At 41.4% G+C, this 16,331-nt stretch overlaps 1 protein-coding gene and 1 long non-coding RNA gene across 18 annotated transcripts in view; one reads left to right on the forward strand and one right to left on the reverse strand.

Moving 5' to 3' along the window:
- scrib (scribble planar cell polarity protein) overlaps positions 1-16,331 on the forward strand; it is a 69,394-nt gene that overhangs the window by 37,279 nt on the left and 15,784 nt on the right. For 13 of the 17 annotated variants that reach the window (XM_084339898.1, XM_084339911.1, XM_084339913.1 and 10 more), the window contains exons 16-29: positions 928-990; positions 3,560-3,649; positions 3,738-3,815; positions 3,910-4,227; positions 6,456-6,536; positions 8,907-9,152; positions 9,601-9,711; positions 9,798-9,974; positions 10,065-10,181; positions 10,434-10,622; positions 10,859-10,978; positions 11,857-11,913; positions 12,452-12,508; positions 13,634-13,714. In XM_084339898.1, coding sequence (XP_084196024.1) covers positions 928-990; positions 3,560-3,649; positions 3,738-3,815; positions 3,910-4,227; positions 6,456-6,536; positions 8,907-9,152; positions 9,601-9,711; positions 9,798-9,974; positions 10,065-10,181; positions 10,434-10,622; positions 10,859-10,978; positions 11,857-11,913; positions 12,452-12,508; positions 13,634-13,714 — 1,785 coding nt within the window. The remainder of the gene's footprint in view (positions 1-927; positions 991-3,559; positions 3,650-3,737; positions 3,816-3,909; positions 4,228-6,455; positions 6,537-8,906; positions 9,153-9,600; positions 9,712-9,797; positions 9,975-10,064; positions 10,182-10,433; positions 10,623-10,858; positions 10,979-11,856; positions 11,914-12,451; positions 12,509-13,633; positions 13,715-16,331) is intronic. The other 4 variants (XM_084339908.1, XM_084339906.1, XM_084339903.1 and 1 more) reach the window with 2 other exon arrangements.
- LOC311249131 lies at positions 10,097-10,482 on the reverse strand. Its single transcript, XR_014621121.1, has 3 exons — positions 10,408-10,482; positions 10,255-10,333; positions 10,097-10,184 (listed from the first exon to the last, which is right to left on the reverse strand). It is a non-coding gene; the product is annotated as an uncharacterized lncRNA (long non-coding RNA).

Here is a 16,331-nt window from a genome sequence, read left to right on the forward strand (position 1 = left end):
CAACACTGGCCCAGTTCAGTACTAAAATTCTCGCCTTATTTATCAGCCATCTCCTGATTTAATTGAATAATGACATTTTCACACTTTGCTCTTATAACATTGTGTGTGTGAGTGAGCTTTAAAGTATGAATGATGTCTGCGCTGGTGCTGCTTATAAAAACCAATCTCCTTATTGATCATTAGTATTTGGGGAGACTTAATGGAAATATTTTGATTATGCTGATCGTAGAAATCCTTTTTAACACTGTGATCAAACATCATCGTCTCACCAAATCTGTGTTGTGTGTGTCTGTTTATGAGTGTGTGGCTGACCTCAGACCAACCAGAACATATACCGGCAGAGCTAGAATGTGAGATCCAACGAGTCTCCGTTGTGTCGTCTGTTATGGGATGTTTAAATTATTGTAGTGAAAAAGATTGCTTATTCCTGCAAAATTAAATTCTTTGATTTTTTAGTTAACAAAAACATTTGTTGAACTTTCTGTAAATGACTTTTGGAAAGTCATCTTTTTATAAGCTGAAGGTGCACTTCAACCCACAGTTTATCTTTTCACAATAAATGAAAGCTTGCTACTGGAAGAGTTTGCTCTCTGTGGGCTTTTTCTGGTCTGGGAGCTTCTGCCTTCTGTTGTCCGCTCTCTCTACACCTTGTGTTTTTCACTGTAGCTCAGCTCCTTGGTTTTGTCTTTCCATCTCTGCCTGTATTTGCTTCTGGTGGCTGGGGAGTGAGTGCGTGATTGCTTCTGCTTCAAGGTGCTCTGTCCCAGTGGACCAGGAAGTCCTTCAAACCTGGAAGCAGACAGTGGAGTGTTTGGTGTGTTTGAGGTTTATGGAAAATGCGAGAAAGTTCCTTTAGTGTGCGTGTGAGCATATTTTTATTTTGGCCTGACTAATCCGCATGCCTCTCGCTGGTTCCTGTCCTAACAGGGGGTGTCATTTGATCAAGTCAATAATCTGCTGATTGAACCTGCTCGAATTGAGGAGGAAGAGGTCTGTACATACTCTTTCCCGTCCGGTCTGTCTCTCTGTGTCCTTCACTCACCCACTCATTCACCCACCTGTATTCAGAGGTAGAGAAAGTACCCACAGAAAATTCATGGTTAATTCAAGCCAATCACTAGGGACCCCCTAACCACAGATCATCTATAAGATGGCCAGTGTGGCAGAACTGGATGCAGGAATCAAGTCTTATTTATTACATTTATTGTTTTTTTTTCTAGACAGCTGGGGTTTAAACACTTGCAGGTTCCTTAAATGTTCTGTGTTCGTGTGCAGCCTGGGAAGTTTGACTAGTTTTCCATTGTTGACATTACAGTTTTTTCTCTCAGTTGTGTCCATGTGTCTAAACAGCTTCAGTTAGCAAGATCAATATCAAGTAGTATTTGATACTGAATAACTTATGTCTTAAATATCAACACTAAGCCAGTCACGTTAGCACTGGCTCACTTACTGTTGAACACTGGCTAACTTACTTGTCGGTTAGGGCTCATTATGTAACAAATGTCGGGCTCCCAAAATGTAAAAAATGCAAACAAAAGAAGTAGTTTGATGTTTTGAAATAGCACAGGATCATGGGAGTCTATAGTGTTGGGAAATCTATCCCACAGAAGTCTATCAGTGTGGGTATTTTCAGTCACAGGACAACATTTCCATACATAATGTTCTTTGCCATGCTCACCACCAGCAGACTGCCTCTTTTATCGCACTGCGCTCACAACATTATCCATTTCAAAAGTGATCCACCATGTTTCTCATCCACAAGGAGTTACGGTGAACATATGACTCAACCCTCATTATAGCATTTAAATGCCAACTAGTGAGACTTGAGTCTGATTTATGGCAGAGAGTTATAGATAAAAATGTAAAACAGAACAAGCGAGAGACAAATGGAATAATATCAAGATAAAGTGTCAAAGTAATAATAATAATAATAAGACTATATACACTATACACTTTATACATTGTTTACCTTTTACTTACAGATATGACTGATGAGTTGTAAAACACACATGGCATGTAGCAATGTACTTTAGAAAAGTATATAAAAATAAATAAAAACTGCAAGATACAAGCATGAAATGCACAGGAATGCTGCACATGTAATCCGAGTAACACATGACTTTTTGTCACAGCCATGTAATGTTAGGCCAGATTCATCTTCAACAGATAAAATAGCAGGTTTGCACGCACATGACGCAGCACTTAAAACAAGAAATACTCACTTTGGCACCTTCCCAAGTAATTATTAGTCCCCTGGATGCCCACAGTTGTGTTGTACCCGTCAAGCTGAACCATATCTCTAATTTTTTGTCCTCCTGCCATGTTTTTTTCGAAAGTACTAAAAGCTAGGAAATATAAGTCCTGCATCAGGTTCTGTCACACTACATCTCTGCTGCTGTATCTTTCCTCTGCTTCTGCTGCTTCGCTCCTTTTCATCCCTTGTCCACGCTGTGTTGCCCTGGAGTGAATGGGCTGGTAGAACTGTGATGAGACGAGTCTGCTTCACCAGCTTCCTTCTTTTTTTGGGTACAAAGCAGGTAACTCAACTGCCAACCAGAGGAGGAGCTCCAGATTGATGAAGACGAATGAAGTTTACTTCTCAGTAGTCTAATGTTAATTTATAAACCTTTGGCATAACTTAAGTTTTTAAATTGTATAAAATGACGCTTGATATTTGTATTGTTAATATTTTGTAGAGGTGTGTTTTTTCATCTTTAAATATATTTGTTTATGCATGCTTTTGTTCATAGTGATGTATAAGGATCCTCTCATATGCCGTTTAGTCCTGAAGAAAAAAAGTCGTTAGAAACATTTAAATGTAATTTATTACCACATGAAATCGGTCTCTGTCAGTTTAAGTCTGCTTTGGTCATTATTGCAACAAATGCCGTGGTATCTACATTACAACTGCAAATCATCTCCACCTCCAGGACACAGCTCACTCTCGTTATCTGTTACTCTTGACATTCCCTTTTTCCTTACACTTTCCCTCATTTGTCTCCATTCCTCCACCTTTTTGCATGGCTTGCAAATACATAGAAAGTACAGTCTGTTACGATCTACTTCACATTTTTAAAGTCCCTCCTCCCGTACAAACACAAAACACATTTTCAGTCAGGGTTAAGCCTCTGAGTGCAATTAAAGAGGCCTTCAGACAGTTTGTTTGCTCACTTTATGTCTGAAGTCTACTGTCAATTAAGTGGTTACTGCGAGATGACAAAAGATTTGGCTGCAGCTCTTTCAGATGTCTTTAAAACAAAATTTAAGTAACAAAATCATCCACTTAAACTGACATTAGGCTCCAGACCAGTCGCAGTATCTCTCCATCCATCTGTTGGCATGATGACAGGATGTTGCAGTGATACAATTGACGCCACCTTCTGGCAGAAGGAGGGAGGTCACCCATAACTTATATCTTAGAAGTTTAAGAAAATGAATAAAGAAAATAATGACATAATAACATTGTGGGCACGCCTCCCTCTCAAGCTGTCCTGAGCTGAGTGGTGTTTAGAAGGGCTTCACTTGTAGTTGTGTTGACTCCTGGCTCCTTAACTTGCAGCACACCCTGAACATCCAGCGACAAACAGGCGGACTGGGTATCAGCATTGCTGGAGGGAAAGGATCTACACCTTACAAAGGAGATGACGAGGTAAGACGTGCCCCTAGAGTCTTCTTAGGTTTAACAAATCAGAAGTCATAGATGACACATTCATTTTTCTTTTTGTTTGCGTGTTCAGGGAATCTTCATCTCCAGAGTTTCTGAGGAGGGTCCTGCAGCCAGAGCAGGGGTGAAAGTGGGAGACAAACTCCTAGAGGTGAAGCATTTTTGACTTCAGCAACTCATTCGTCTGCTTTCTAGTAAGATGTCTAAATTAAAAGTGAGTCATTCTCTCTCTTTTTTTGTTTTAGGTCAATGGAGTGGACCTCCATGAGGCCGAACATCACACAGCAGTTGAAGCTCTCCGTAGCTCTGGCGCCACAGTTTCCATGACAGTGCTGCGGGAGCGTATGGTGGAGCCAGAGAACGCCATCACCACAACGCCGCTGAGGCCGGAGGATGACTACTTCCCACGGGAGAGACGGAGCAGCGGCCTCGCTTTCAACTTGGAGACGACTCCCAGCGGGCCTCAACAGCGGCTCTCCACCTGCCTGATCCGAAACGACAAGGGGCTGGGATTCAGCATCGCAGGGGGCAAAGGCTCCACGCCCTACCGCACTGGAGACACGGTGAGGGAGAAAAACAGACCTATAACACAACCTGATTAAACGTAGATTGAGTGTAAGGGGTATGGAGAGGCATGGAGCCACAATCTTATATATTTTATTGTTTCCTCCCCATTGAATGCTTTGTAAACATTGTAGTTTTAGGTATGCTATACAATATGGTGGAAATGAATTAGGAACCTTTTTTCAATATCTTTTTTTATTATCATATCTTAATATGACAAATCACAAAAAACAACCTAATTGATTTTCATTGTAATGAAATTTCTGAATTTGGTAAACAAACCTTCAGGAATTGAATTTGTTAGTTTGCAAATATCTTGAATTTTGTAAAAACCACAAAAATATGATAATATTACAAAACAGTTCACAGAAAATTGAGCTGTAACAATTTTGTTGACCAAGTTTTGAAAAATTGGTCAACATATTTATCAATTTTCAGGCAAAAATGCCAAATATTTCCAGGTTCCAGCTGGTCATACTTGAGGATTTAATGCTTTTCTTTGTTTATATGATTTTTGACTGAGAATCTTTGTTTTACGGACTATTAAAACAAGCAAACATACATAATCACATTGAATGATTAATTAAGAAACTAAACAACCAATTAATTTATAATGAAAATTAACTTTTAGTTGTAGCCCAGAACAGAATTATCACCAAACATTAGCATGACATGTTTTACATGCATTAAAAAGCCTTATGGATAGTTGAAAATTCTGATTTCTCATCATAATTACAGTCTGTAGTCGACTGAGAACATAGGTAGGGAGGCACAATATATGAATTATCGGCCTGTTATCGGAGAATTTGTATTATTGGGTATTTATCGGTATTAGTGACATTATAGCAAATTTCATTGACTTAACAAGCACAACATTTAAAAACTCAAGTATGCTGTAGGTGACTGTACCTTAAAAGTTGGTCTGTAATCCACCATTAACACAGAGAAGAGGAATATGGAAAATTAAATCCTCCATAGTTGCTCACTACATCTTAGCCTCTTCTTACCCTCAAGTGTGTTTTAAATGACAGGTTATGAATCTATTTTTAAAATACAGAAATGTAAAATGATCACATACTTGCAATGAGAAGCAGGCAATTATCAGTTATTGGTATCTGCTGAAAAAAATCCATATATTGAAACCCTAATCACAGGTTTCAGTGAAAAGAGAAAGATGATACTGAGAGTTGATCTAAAGCCAAAGACACAGTCTACCATAAAATAGCTAAATGTTTTTTGCAGTCTTGAATTTGGGTCACAAAGTGTTTACAGTAACTGTCTCAGTCAGTGGGATCTGTCTTTTAACAGCATCTATTCTAGCCGCAGCGTTTACAGTCATCACCAGGGAGACGGAGATATGAATAGCCAGCCTTGACACCTGATAGGTCAGCTGTAATTGCACTGGCTGAGGTGTATATTTGGGTCAGTCCAACACTGCATTGCAACTCATGCAGCTCAACGAGCCCACAAAGAGGAAAGGATTCCTAAACTTTAGGATTTAGGCGAGTGTGACTGTAAGTCTTGCCTCTCTTTCAAAAGCTTTTTGAAATGGATGCAGTGACTTCGCTGGTTGTCAGTTGATCTGAGGAGGAGGTGCAGTCGACTTTGCTCCTGCATGTGTTGACACGTTTTGTTCTGGTGAGGCAGAGTAGCAGTTTTTATTTGGTTAAACAAGTTGTGTAATTTGTCTGAGCAAAGGGACAACATGCCTCAGGGGTCATGATTTTGAATGAGCTGCTTGTGTTGTAATCCTAATGTGTCCTAATGATCAAATATTATGCTGTTGTAATGTATGTGTGGGTTTGTTTGATCATATCTACAGCTTTATATCTCAGTTTGTCTGTGACATTGTGAGCTGCTAACGTCACACAGCTACTTATGTACCGTAAAGCGTGCCGGCAGGAATTACTAAAGGAATTCTATTTTTGGCTCAGATCCACAATGTGGGATATCACACACTGACTGACTGGTAACTCCCCTCACAGACAGCTCACAGTTAGCACAGATTCCTCCCAGCATTGCAGCCTGTTGCACCAGTTTCCCATCGACCCTGTCTAATTTAATAAGCAGGCAAGGGAGGCCAGAAGTTGTGGAATAATTACCATTTTTAGTTGCAGTATATTCGAAACAAGTTTTTTATTGTCGTCATAAAACAGTCTCAAAAAGAGTCATTTATCCACAAATGCACAAAAAACTTCAACATTTGACAATATCTTATCTGTTTTAGGGAATCTACATCTCTCGCATCGCAGACGGGGGAGCAGCACACAGAGACAGCACACTGCATGTTGGCGACAGGGTGATCTCTGTGAGTACAACACATCCCCTCCACATCTCCATCTGGGCATCATTGTATACAGTGTGATGTGATCAAAACAGGGTTTCCTTTACAATGTTTTCATGGTTGTGAGAAGGGGAATCATTTTGTTTTCTCAGGGCTCCAAGGTGAAACTGTTTTGGTTGCCCATACACCCAAAAAATCTGTCAAGTGCGTGTAAATGTTTTCATTGGTTGCACTGGTGCGCCTGACATTCAGCAGTCTGTTAAAAAATATTTGTATACATTTTTTTTAATCCAAACACCAACAGGGTGTGTAGACAGTTGCCTTTGAACAAATATTAGCTTATGAACATATTTCTTGTAGCTTATTCTGTACACTTTTGTATCAGTTAATGGCTTTATTCATCAATAATATTTGAGGTTGATATTTATTTGAGTTTCTCAAGCACTTCAAACATCATAAATTAATAATTTTATTTTTTAAACAATAGAGGTTATTGCAATTTCCTGATGAGTGTGCTGTTAATAAGGAAGTGAAGTACACAAACTCTTTACTCAAGTTGAAGTTGCAGTTTTGATATGCAGAATCAATCTCGTAATGTTCGGTAGGCGGTGTGCAATGACGCAAAATAAAAATAATCCATAATTCCCCGCAGATGCATTAATATTAAAGTAACGAGCTGTAAAGAGTAGAAAGTGCTGATATTGGTGTTAAAATGTAGGGAGGAAAAGTGAAAAATGTATCTACACCTTTATTCCTGTTATCAATCATTTACAAAATGTGTTAAGAAATTAAATTAAAATGTATAATTTAGGCGCACCAGTGCAACAGGTATAAAAAGTTACTCTGAAGCCCTGGTTCCCCTGTTTTCTCTTTCATTCGGGATTTAACGATTAGTTCAAAATTGAACTCACTATATCCTTATAGATGGACATTGGTGTTCCTTATTCTACATCTGTTCAGTCTTGTGCAATGTAAAGGAAACACGTACAGTATGTCACCAGTGCTGTGTCGTAATATTTCCGTTGTAATTATGCCTACAACACTGCTCTCATCACTCAAGTTTTGTCTTGCCATATCAAAGACCAACTTGTTTTCTGTCCCATGCTGACCACATGCAGAAAATTAACCCATCAGCTGAGACAGATTACTAACACAGTCTTCACACACTAATTCTAACCCAGAGTCTCCTTAAATAGTGGGTAGATAGTGCAGGATTTAGATTTTGAAGTATCCTGCATGCTCTTCAGTTTCCTCTGCTGATCACACTCCACGCTTGGCTTTGCTCTACTTTTTCTGTCAGCATATTAGGAGCATGAGTTGCACGTTCTTATCCATGCACACTTTTTCATCATACACTATTACTGTAAACCGACTGATGGTTCATTTTGAGGGTCCTCTCTCTGTGAGCCTAGTGTGAAACTCCTCCTGCTTTCATCTGTTTCTTTACTGTAAGCCGTGCTCTCTTGAATCACAGAAAAGCTTCCTGAATTATCCTCTCTGCTTTCTTTCCTCCGGCAGTTGTCAGGTCTTTTTCTTTGGTCTATTCTTTCTCACATTTTCTCTGACTGCATGCTCACTAATGCATTAAGTGCATCTTCTTGCCTGCTTGGTGGTGGGTATGGTGTTGGGTTGGAGTGGGCTGAGCCTGTCGTCCGCTGTCATGGTAGACTCGTCTGGGTGTTACAATGGCAGTGGGCGCAGCAGCATATCAGCCTATGGTAAGAGCTGGTACTGTCGGGTCAGTGCTGACCTCTGCTTGTCACTTTGGACCAGAGAACAGGTTTTAAGATTGTGCATGCCTGAAAGAAACCTCCTAATCTAAAACCCAGGTTGTCTCAGGACTTCCCTGCTTGCCTTTGTTGACTTAAGATCAAACTTTTTGGAGAAACTTCCACTGTTTTTTTAAGTAAACAAATGCAAGAAGGGGTGGGAAAGAGTTGAACTGATTAAGTTTAAAGATAGCAGCACAAGCAGTCATAACTAAACTTAACATAAACTGACTTCAGGGAGTTTTTTGAAAATAATTAGCTTTGCTTGCTCGTAGCCTTTCTTCTTCAGGGAAATCTGCCAGCTTAAGTTGCCTGCAGCAGCCCGCTGTTACCCCCGCTCCCTCTTCTGCTCTGCCTGTTCCTGTTGCTCGTTATAGGTGTTGGGTTCTTCCGCAAATAACAGTACTCACTTTGGTGCACTCACAAACTCACTGGATTAAATCTCAGAAAGTTTTAGATGTTAAATAAACATTGGGAAGTAGTTAGACGAGAGAAGACTGATGGCAGGTTGCCGTTTTTAAGCATGTATTGTTATTTATTGTCATCGTGTCGAGTTCGGGCCGTTGTCATTGGGAGCGTCCTGGTGGGCTGACACCCTCCGTGGTTGGTTTTACTGTCGATCCAGATCAATGGTGTAGACATGACAGAGGCCAGGCATGACCAGGCAGTAGCGCTCCTTACCGGCACCTCCCCCACCATCGCCCTCCTGGTGGAGCGAGACCCGAACGCACCAGGGGGCTCTCCAGGTCAATCCCGGGCACGAGCCCACTCCCCTCCACCCCCAGAACCCTCAGATTCACCCGACCAGGAGGAGGAAGGCCTCCTTCATGGGAACCACCTGAACCAAATGGAGGACGAGTATCCCATCGAGGTTAGACCTCTTCGATATTTGAATATGTTGAGAAGCTTTTTACTTTAATTAGACCTTGCTATAGAAGCCTAATGAAGGCGTTTGATGTTAATATTTGTTCATTTGGCCCCTGCCTTATCCGTAATGCTGTCCAGTTCCAGAGAAGATGGTGTATGGTATGAAGGCTTGGTCTAATTTAAATAAAAGTGTTCTTTAGAGTGTAGCCTGGTAATAAAAGCTGTGTCATTCCCTTTCCCAGAGATAATGCAGTTTACTTTATAGCTGCTTATGCCTGTATAGAGATAGATGTGCGTCAGTAGGTTGGTTTGTGTTTATTAGAAAAATCCTAAATTGTAGACATGACCGTTACATGTGAGCTAATGTTTACTTGATCCACTTTTGTTAGATTTAGACTTGAAATGATTCCAAAATCTTTCCTCGACACATTTTCTACCTTTTGCCCAAACAGGAAGTGATCCTGGTGAAGTCAGGTGGCCCTCTAGGCCTGAGCATCGTAGGAGGCAGTGATCATGCTAGTCACCCATTCGGCGTCAATGAACCTGGGGTTTTTATCTCAAAGGTAAAACTTTTATGTAAAAATTCCTTGTTTTCTAGTTTTGTTTTTACGCTTTGTGTCTCACTTTCCATGGTCGGTCTCCTCATCAGGTGATTCCTCAAGGTCTTGCATGTCAAAGTGGACTGCGTGTTGGTGACCGAATATTAGAAGTGAACGCCATCGACCTGCGTCACGCCACACACCAGGAAGCCGTGCGAGCCCTGCTGGCCAACAAGCAGGAAATCCGTATGTTGGTACGGAGGGACCCATCACCACCTGGGATGCAGGTGAGGCCAACTGGAACAAATACACATGAACCAACGTGGATAAATGTGTTATCTTACCTAGCCTGACGAGCTGTGTATGTGTGATTGCAGGAAATTCTGATCCAGAAGCAGCCAGGGGAGAAGCTTGGCATCAGTATTCGCGGAGGGGCCAAAGGTCATGCAGGAAACCCGTTTGACCCGACAGATGAAGGCATCTTCATCTCTAAGGTTCTGAATTGAAATTTGATATATTATATATTATATATCACCATTGAATGAATTTGAGCCCAAATAGTCTCACCTTTTTAGTTCTGCAAACAGTTTATTTCAAGCCACATCCCGTCTGAGATTTGTAAGTTAGCGTAGTCTTGATTTGTTGTCTACTGAAAAGAAAGCGGTATTAAATTTGTTGACAGACGAAGTGAGGACAAAGTTTTAAGAGTCATCACCTTACCCGTACTTTGGTTGATATTCAAACAGGTGAGTTCGAGCGGTGCAGCAGCGAGAGACGGACGGCTGCAGGTTGGCATGCGTATCCTGGAGGTGAACAACCACAGCCTGCTGGGGATGACGCATACAGAGGCAGTGCGAGTGCTCCGTGCTGTAGGAGACTCCCTGGGCATGCTGGTGTGTGACGGCTTCGACCCACGAAAAGTGGTCGCTGTGGAGGTAAGACGCCACGAGCAGTCAGATTCAGATAAAATGTGTTGAGGCATTAAAAGGACTCTACAGCATACACTGAAGGGTAACCATGTTTAAAGGATGAATGAATTTAATTTAAATTACCTTTAAATATTGCCTTTATGTACATTGGTGTTTAGGTCTTTTTTTCTCAAAAGTTGCCCAAACTTCTTCAATTTAGATCAACTTTTTAAACAAAACCCTTTTGTTTGGTCCATTTCCAGTCGTCTCCTGGCATCATTGCCAACCCGTTTGCAACAGGCATCGTCCGTAAGAACAGCATGGAAAGTATCTCTTCTATAGACCGAGACCTGAGTCCAGAGGAGATCGACATCATGCAGAAGGTACAATACAGATTATACGCTGTTTTATTAGTTGTATATATCACTGATTATGTATCTTAAGTTTAGGTTAATGTGCATAGTAGAGCATTCATGACTACTGTGTTTTAGGAGTCCAGGATTAGCTCTAAAACGTGCCGCAACCTGATTGGCGGTAGTGTGTAACGGCAGAAACATTGCGACTGATTTCTTAGAGGGATAGCTGGAGTCTTTCCTTCTCTGAATACCTTAAATTCTGTTTGTTTCACATGGCATAACGTATAAAATGAAACAAACGTAATGTCCACTTTCTGTTGTTGGAAGCCATCTTAACTGCTTTGAATAGCCCAAATATGATGCATTATGTGTCACTAGTGGTTTTGATATTAGACTAATCAATAATTCTGTGAAACCTGGAGTGTATATAGCAATCATGCATTGTTTAGACTTGATAAAGCCCTGACGAGCACTGAACAAGAGAGGTGAACACCAGGAAGCGCAGTACATGCCATTCATCTACATTCCAGGAATCAGTTTGGCGATTTTGTTGTCAAGTCAACACGTGAGTCAGATGTTTTGTTCAGCAACACTCTGCTTCCACAGCAGTTTGGTGTCAGTGATGGTGGAGTTTGACTCGCTCCAACCACGCACTCCACACACACCCATCTTTTCACTACAGCACCGAGAAAGCGCCAGCACAGTTGTTTATTTTGTCCCGATTAGCTTTTGGGAGACTGCCCGAACTAAAGGAATGTAGCCATTCTAGTTGTTGTTGTTTCTCAGTCATACAATACTTCATATGTAAATTGTTTTGGTTTAAATTACTCAGGCAGGCGGTGTTTCTGCAAAGATTTACAGGATGAATTGTAAGCATGTATCAGGATCTTAAATTTCTTCTCCAGGAGTCTGAGATGGTGAGAGAGACATCACAGTGGGAGCGAGAAGAGATGGAGAAAGTGGTAAGTGGAACTGAAAATCCATTTTGGGAAGGCGGGAGGTAAAATTGTATCTGTCAGATCAGCAGATAGACGGCGGAATTCAATTTTACTCCAATGTAGCTCAGAAAAATGGCGAACCAGGGCGGAGCTTTAGAGGCAGAAGCTCAGGTCGGTCTGTTATCGGGTGAATGAAGCTTCTCCTCTGCCCCCTGTGTGGGTATTGTGATTGACAGAACTGTTCCTGCATTGTCCCGCCTTGCATGCTTTTTTCTGCTCCCATAGCGAATGAATAGAGTACTTTCTAACGTGTGTGGGTTCTATCCTTTCTTTCCCTTCTGTGTTTCCTCTCACCTCTCCTTTACCTTCGGTGTGTTTGGTGCAATCCAAAATCATCCAATCATCCTATCTCCATACCCGCCCCCCCACTGTTTTCTGTTTTCTCCACTTTTCACTCCCTCTAACACTTCTTTCCTCCTCATTTTCACCTCTCATTGCATCACTGTGTGGCTGCGTGTGCTCGGGTTTCTTCCCTCCTCCTCCCCTTCCTCTCTTGGTGAAGGAGCGAATGCGATTGGAGCGAGAGGAGGCAACTCGCCTGCTAGAAGCGGAGACTGAGGTGAGACACTCCTCATCAGCAGGTCTGCAGACAAACTTCCTGTCTGTGCAAAAAGGGCCACAAAAATACCACAGCACTACCTCTGACATGTTGCTCATCATTGGTATTTCAGCGAAAATAAAATATTTTTCATTTTTCTTAAATAAATAATCTTGAGCCACTTTCAGACTGGCTTAGTTTTACCGGCCAAAGTCATATCCAGGTAGAGTACAGATCACAACAGACTTATTTACTGGTAGATGTTTCTACACTTTGACTGGGCGCTTTAACAACAACATTTGGCAGCGTTTGTGTGTGGCACTGCTGACACTAGTCGGCATTTGTGGGCGGCTTTTTGGCCAGCCATGCATGTTGAATCGTTGGCAGAGCCGGTCCTTGAGAAAAATCACTCTGATTGGCTGTTCAGCTAAGTGAATCAATACTGAGAAGAAAGGAAAAGCCCCTTGTTGCTGTAGCATCCAAGATTTCACCCGTTTAGCGCAGTTTATTTTAATTTTTTGCCTCACCTCTTTGCCAGTGACATTTGCAACTTTTTTTCAAAAACATTCTCAAATGATGAAATTGGAAAGAAAATTGGTTAAACATTTTACACACCAACTGTAGATCTGTGAAACTTACTTTTGCTAGACCTCAGTCAGCTTCTGTAACTGATAACTGTCTCGTTCCTGCTGTGTTTACCCTTACACGTGTAAATATACGCTTTTGTTTCTAAACAAAAAAAGGCTGAATAATGCTCTAACACAGCAGTCGCTGTAGTTTTTAAGCATGAGTAAATAGTGTATTTGTCAGGGACTATTTTCGGCTGCAAATTTGGTGCATTAATGATCATTTACAGCTGCAGGATGGTGCTGAGACAAAATATACTGCAACTCTATGGCGCAGTAGAATAAGCTAGTCCAGGGTGAAGCCTGCAGACAGTACTTTTAACATGGTGTAACACATGACATAGATGACATTTACAATAGAAGTGTGGATCCTTTACGTCATAGGTTAGCTTTTCTACAATTCTATACATGGTCTCCTCTAGTAAAACTAATTCACCTCGCTGGATGATTCCTGCTTGTTGTGTAATAAACCTCAGCCTCGTCCCCTTCTCACCTCTGTTGTCTCTTTATTTATCCGCAGAACATTGGCACTGGACCTCTAAAACTTGATTACAAAACCCTGGCAGCACTGCCCACCACCAGTCTGCAGAAACTCAACAGGGTAAGCCTCTCTTTACGTTCTCGATCTCTACGTGTTTGAAAAAGAGTGTACTCCTCTCGTGTTGGGAATGGCCTTCATGGCTCAGAATAGACCTCCTCATGGAATCCTGTGTTTTTATGGGAATCGGAGTGACCCACAGTGGAGCAGTTGCCCCTTCAGGAGCAGGAATGTTAACCTCACTCCATGTGTTAACCCCCAAGTCAACATTACAGATGGTGTCTCCAAGGCCAAACCCATACATCATATCAGTCTGATGTAACTGTGTCCCACATCCATTTTTGAGCCAGTGTGACCAACCTGGATGGAAGAAATAACAAGAAAATGAAGGAGTCAAGCTCTTTCAAAAGAATGAAGAGGAATGAAAGAGGCTGTGGAAGAAGGACGACTGGACGTACAGAAGGAGGCGGAATTGAAAGGAAGCATGGCCAGAGGGCAGCAGGCGCTGTCCTGCTGGATAAAAAGAGTGTGGGTGCGTGGAAGAGATGGGGGAAGGGGACAGCTGCCCACTATCAAACGGCCTCTCCTCGGTGATATTTTAAACCTGCATCTGGCTCTGAATTGGATGGAGTCTCTTGTGTGGGTGGGGTGCCAGACAGGGAGGGAGGGTATCGCCTGAGAGGAACAGACAAGTGTTTCAGTTTTTACAGTCCCTCGGAGGAGTAAGTGGACATACAGCATTGTCCTGTTACCATCCTACAGGTAGTAGTTTTATAATGTTTCTGTTTTCTGTCTTGTATTTGTCTTTACCATTATCTTGATTCATCCTCTTTCTGCCTTATTTTGATACAACCGTGTTAGACAATACTATGATTTTGATTTGGTTTAAGACGCGCTTGAGTGCTAAACTTTAAATAGATAGCTATCTTGATTTTATTTTTGTGCCGTACTTGTAGATCTCTGAGAACTTAACCTACATTTCATATGCAGCTGTTGGTGCTCAGTGCGTTAAGAGGTGGATTTGCTGTTCCAGCACACGTGGTCCTTCTCAAACTGGATCACAGAGAGCTGTTACTACTGCCTGAAAGTTGTTAACAAAAGTTTAGCTAAAGAACAGATGGTTCTTGATGGTTAAGATATCTTGATAACTCCAAAAGGGGTGTGTCTTAAGTTTAAACAGGCCATGGTTTACTGTGATTTTATAAGTGAGGTCTCTGCCTTTTAGTTTTGTAACACTGGAAAAGAGAGGATTAACAGTTAGATTGTGGTACTGTTTTGTCGTTCGGAAGGAATCTTTTATTTCATTCTTTGACGAAATTAAGGTATTTTTATGAAATACAACATATTGTTTTATCCCTGACAAGAAAAATGTAAACTTTTCCATTTAAATAACCATTTCCAGGATAGAGATTTGATATTCTGAGGTGCACTTGGATGAACCATTTCCATCATTGTCCTTGAACTTTTATGAAGACAGAGGTGACATTCATATCGTTCATGATCACAGAAGTAGTGGAAGTCACTTTTGTACAGGTTGGGGGTAAAAATAGGAAAGCTTTACTAATACAGCACCTCTTTAAACACGGTTACAAAGAGCTTCACACAAAAACAGTCACAAAAGAAATATAAAGAAATACAAATAAAGTAGAAATACAAACACAGCACAATGAGAGACAGCCCAGACAAAAACAAACCAAAAACCCTAAAAATGATTCAGTTCCCGGCTCCCTCGGCTCGCAGCTCTTCCCAGCCGGGCCAGCTCAGCGTGTCGGCATGCTGACGAACCAGCAGCCTCCCATCAAAACCCCCAGCTGTCCCTCACAGTCTGTGTCGGAGCCAAAAGGGCACTCATTCACATTCCATCCCACTGACCCTCATCACACCACCGATTCTTATAGTCAGCATGTAGCGCACCACATTACTGCCCCACAATGCCCGTTGTATTCTTAGTCAGTCTATTTTAATTAGCGCCAGATATGTCAAGGTCGAATAAATGACCAAAGTTGGTTATTTATCAGGGTTGGTTTGAGGAGGAACTCCTTAACATGACATTTCTATGGTTACGGTATCAGGTTTCCTTACATGTGTTGGGTTAAACATTTCGGATTGTCCACCCTCCTACAGTGACATTAACTGGCCTCTATGTTGAGTACAGTAGGAGTTGAAGGTGTGCTGGAGCCTGAATGTCTCGCTGATCTGATAATGTGGTTATTTAAGGCAGAGGCCCAAGCGCCTGGACTTTACCAATGTGTCTGGTAGCAGAGCAGCAGTTAACAAGTCATGAATGATGGGTGGGCGCTGAGAAACTTCAGGCTTCGGGGAAGATTTAGTGATGTGAGCAACTCCTTTTAGCAGCTCGTGGCTTGTGTGTCAACAGTCTATTTACAGAGGCACATCTTAAAAGACAAGGAAACACTTTGGTGGTTTGTAAAAGGTTACTTTTATTTTTCCTTGTTTTTACTGTAGTTGTTTCCAGAGTTGACTGACAAAAGCTTGTTTTATGAGGGTAAAAGATGGATCTAGATTTGCTAATTATTTCTTCACCAATTACAACAGCTCTTAAAGGATAACTCTGGTTTATTACAACTTGGATCTTGATTATGTTGGTTATGATAACACATCACTCACCAATTGACAGACAGTTGAAAACAAGCAGTCAGAAGATCAGATTGTTGTAAAC

The sequence above is a fragment of the Pagrus pagrus genome (genome assembly GCF_965226575.1).
Source record: "Pagrus pagrus genome assembly, chromosome: 20".
Taxonomy (NCBI): Eukaryota; Metazoa; Chordata; class Actinopteri; order Spariformes; family Sparidae; genus Pagrus; species Pagrus pagrus.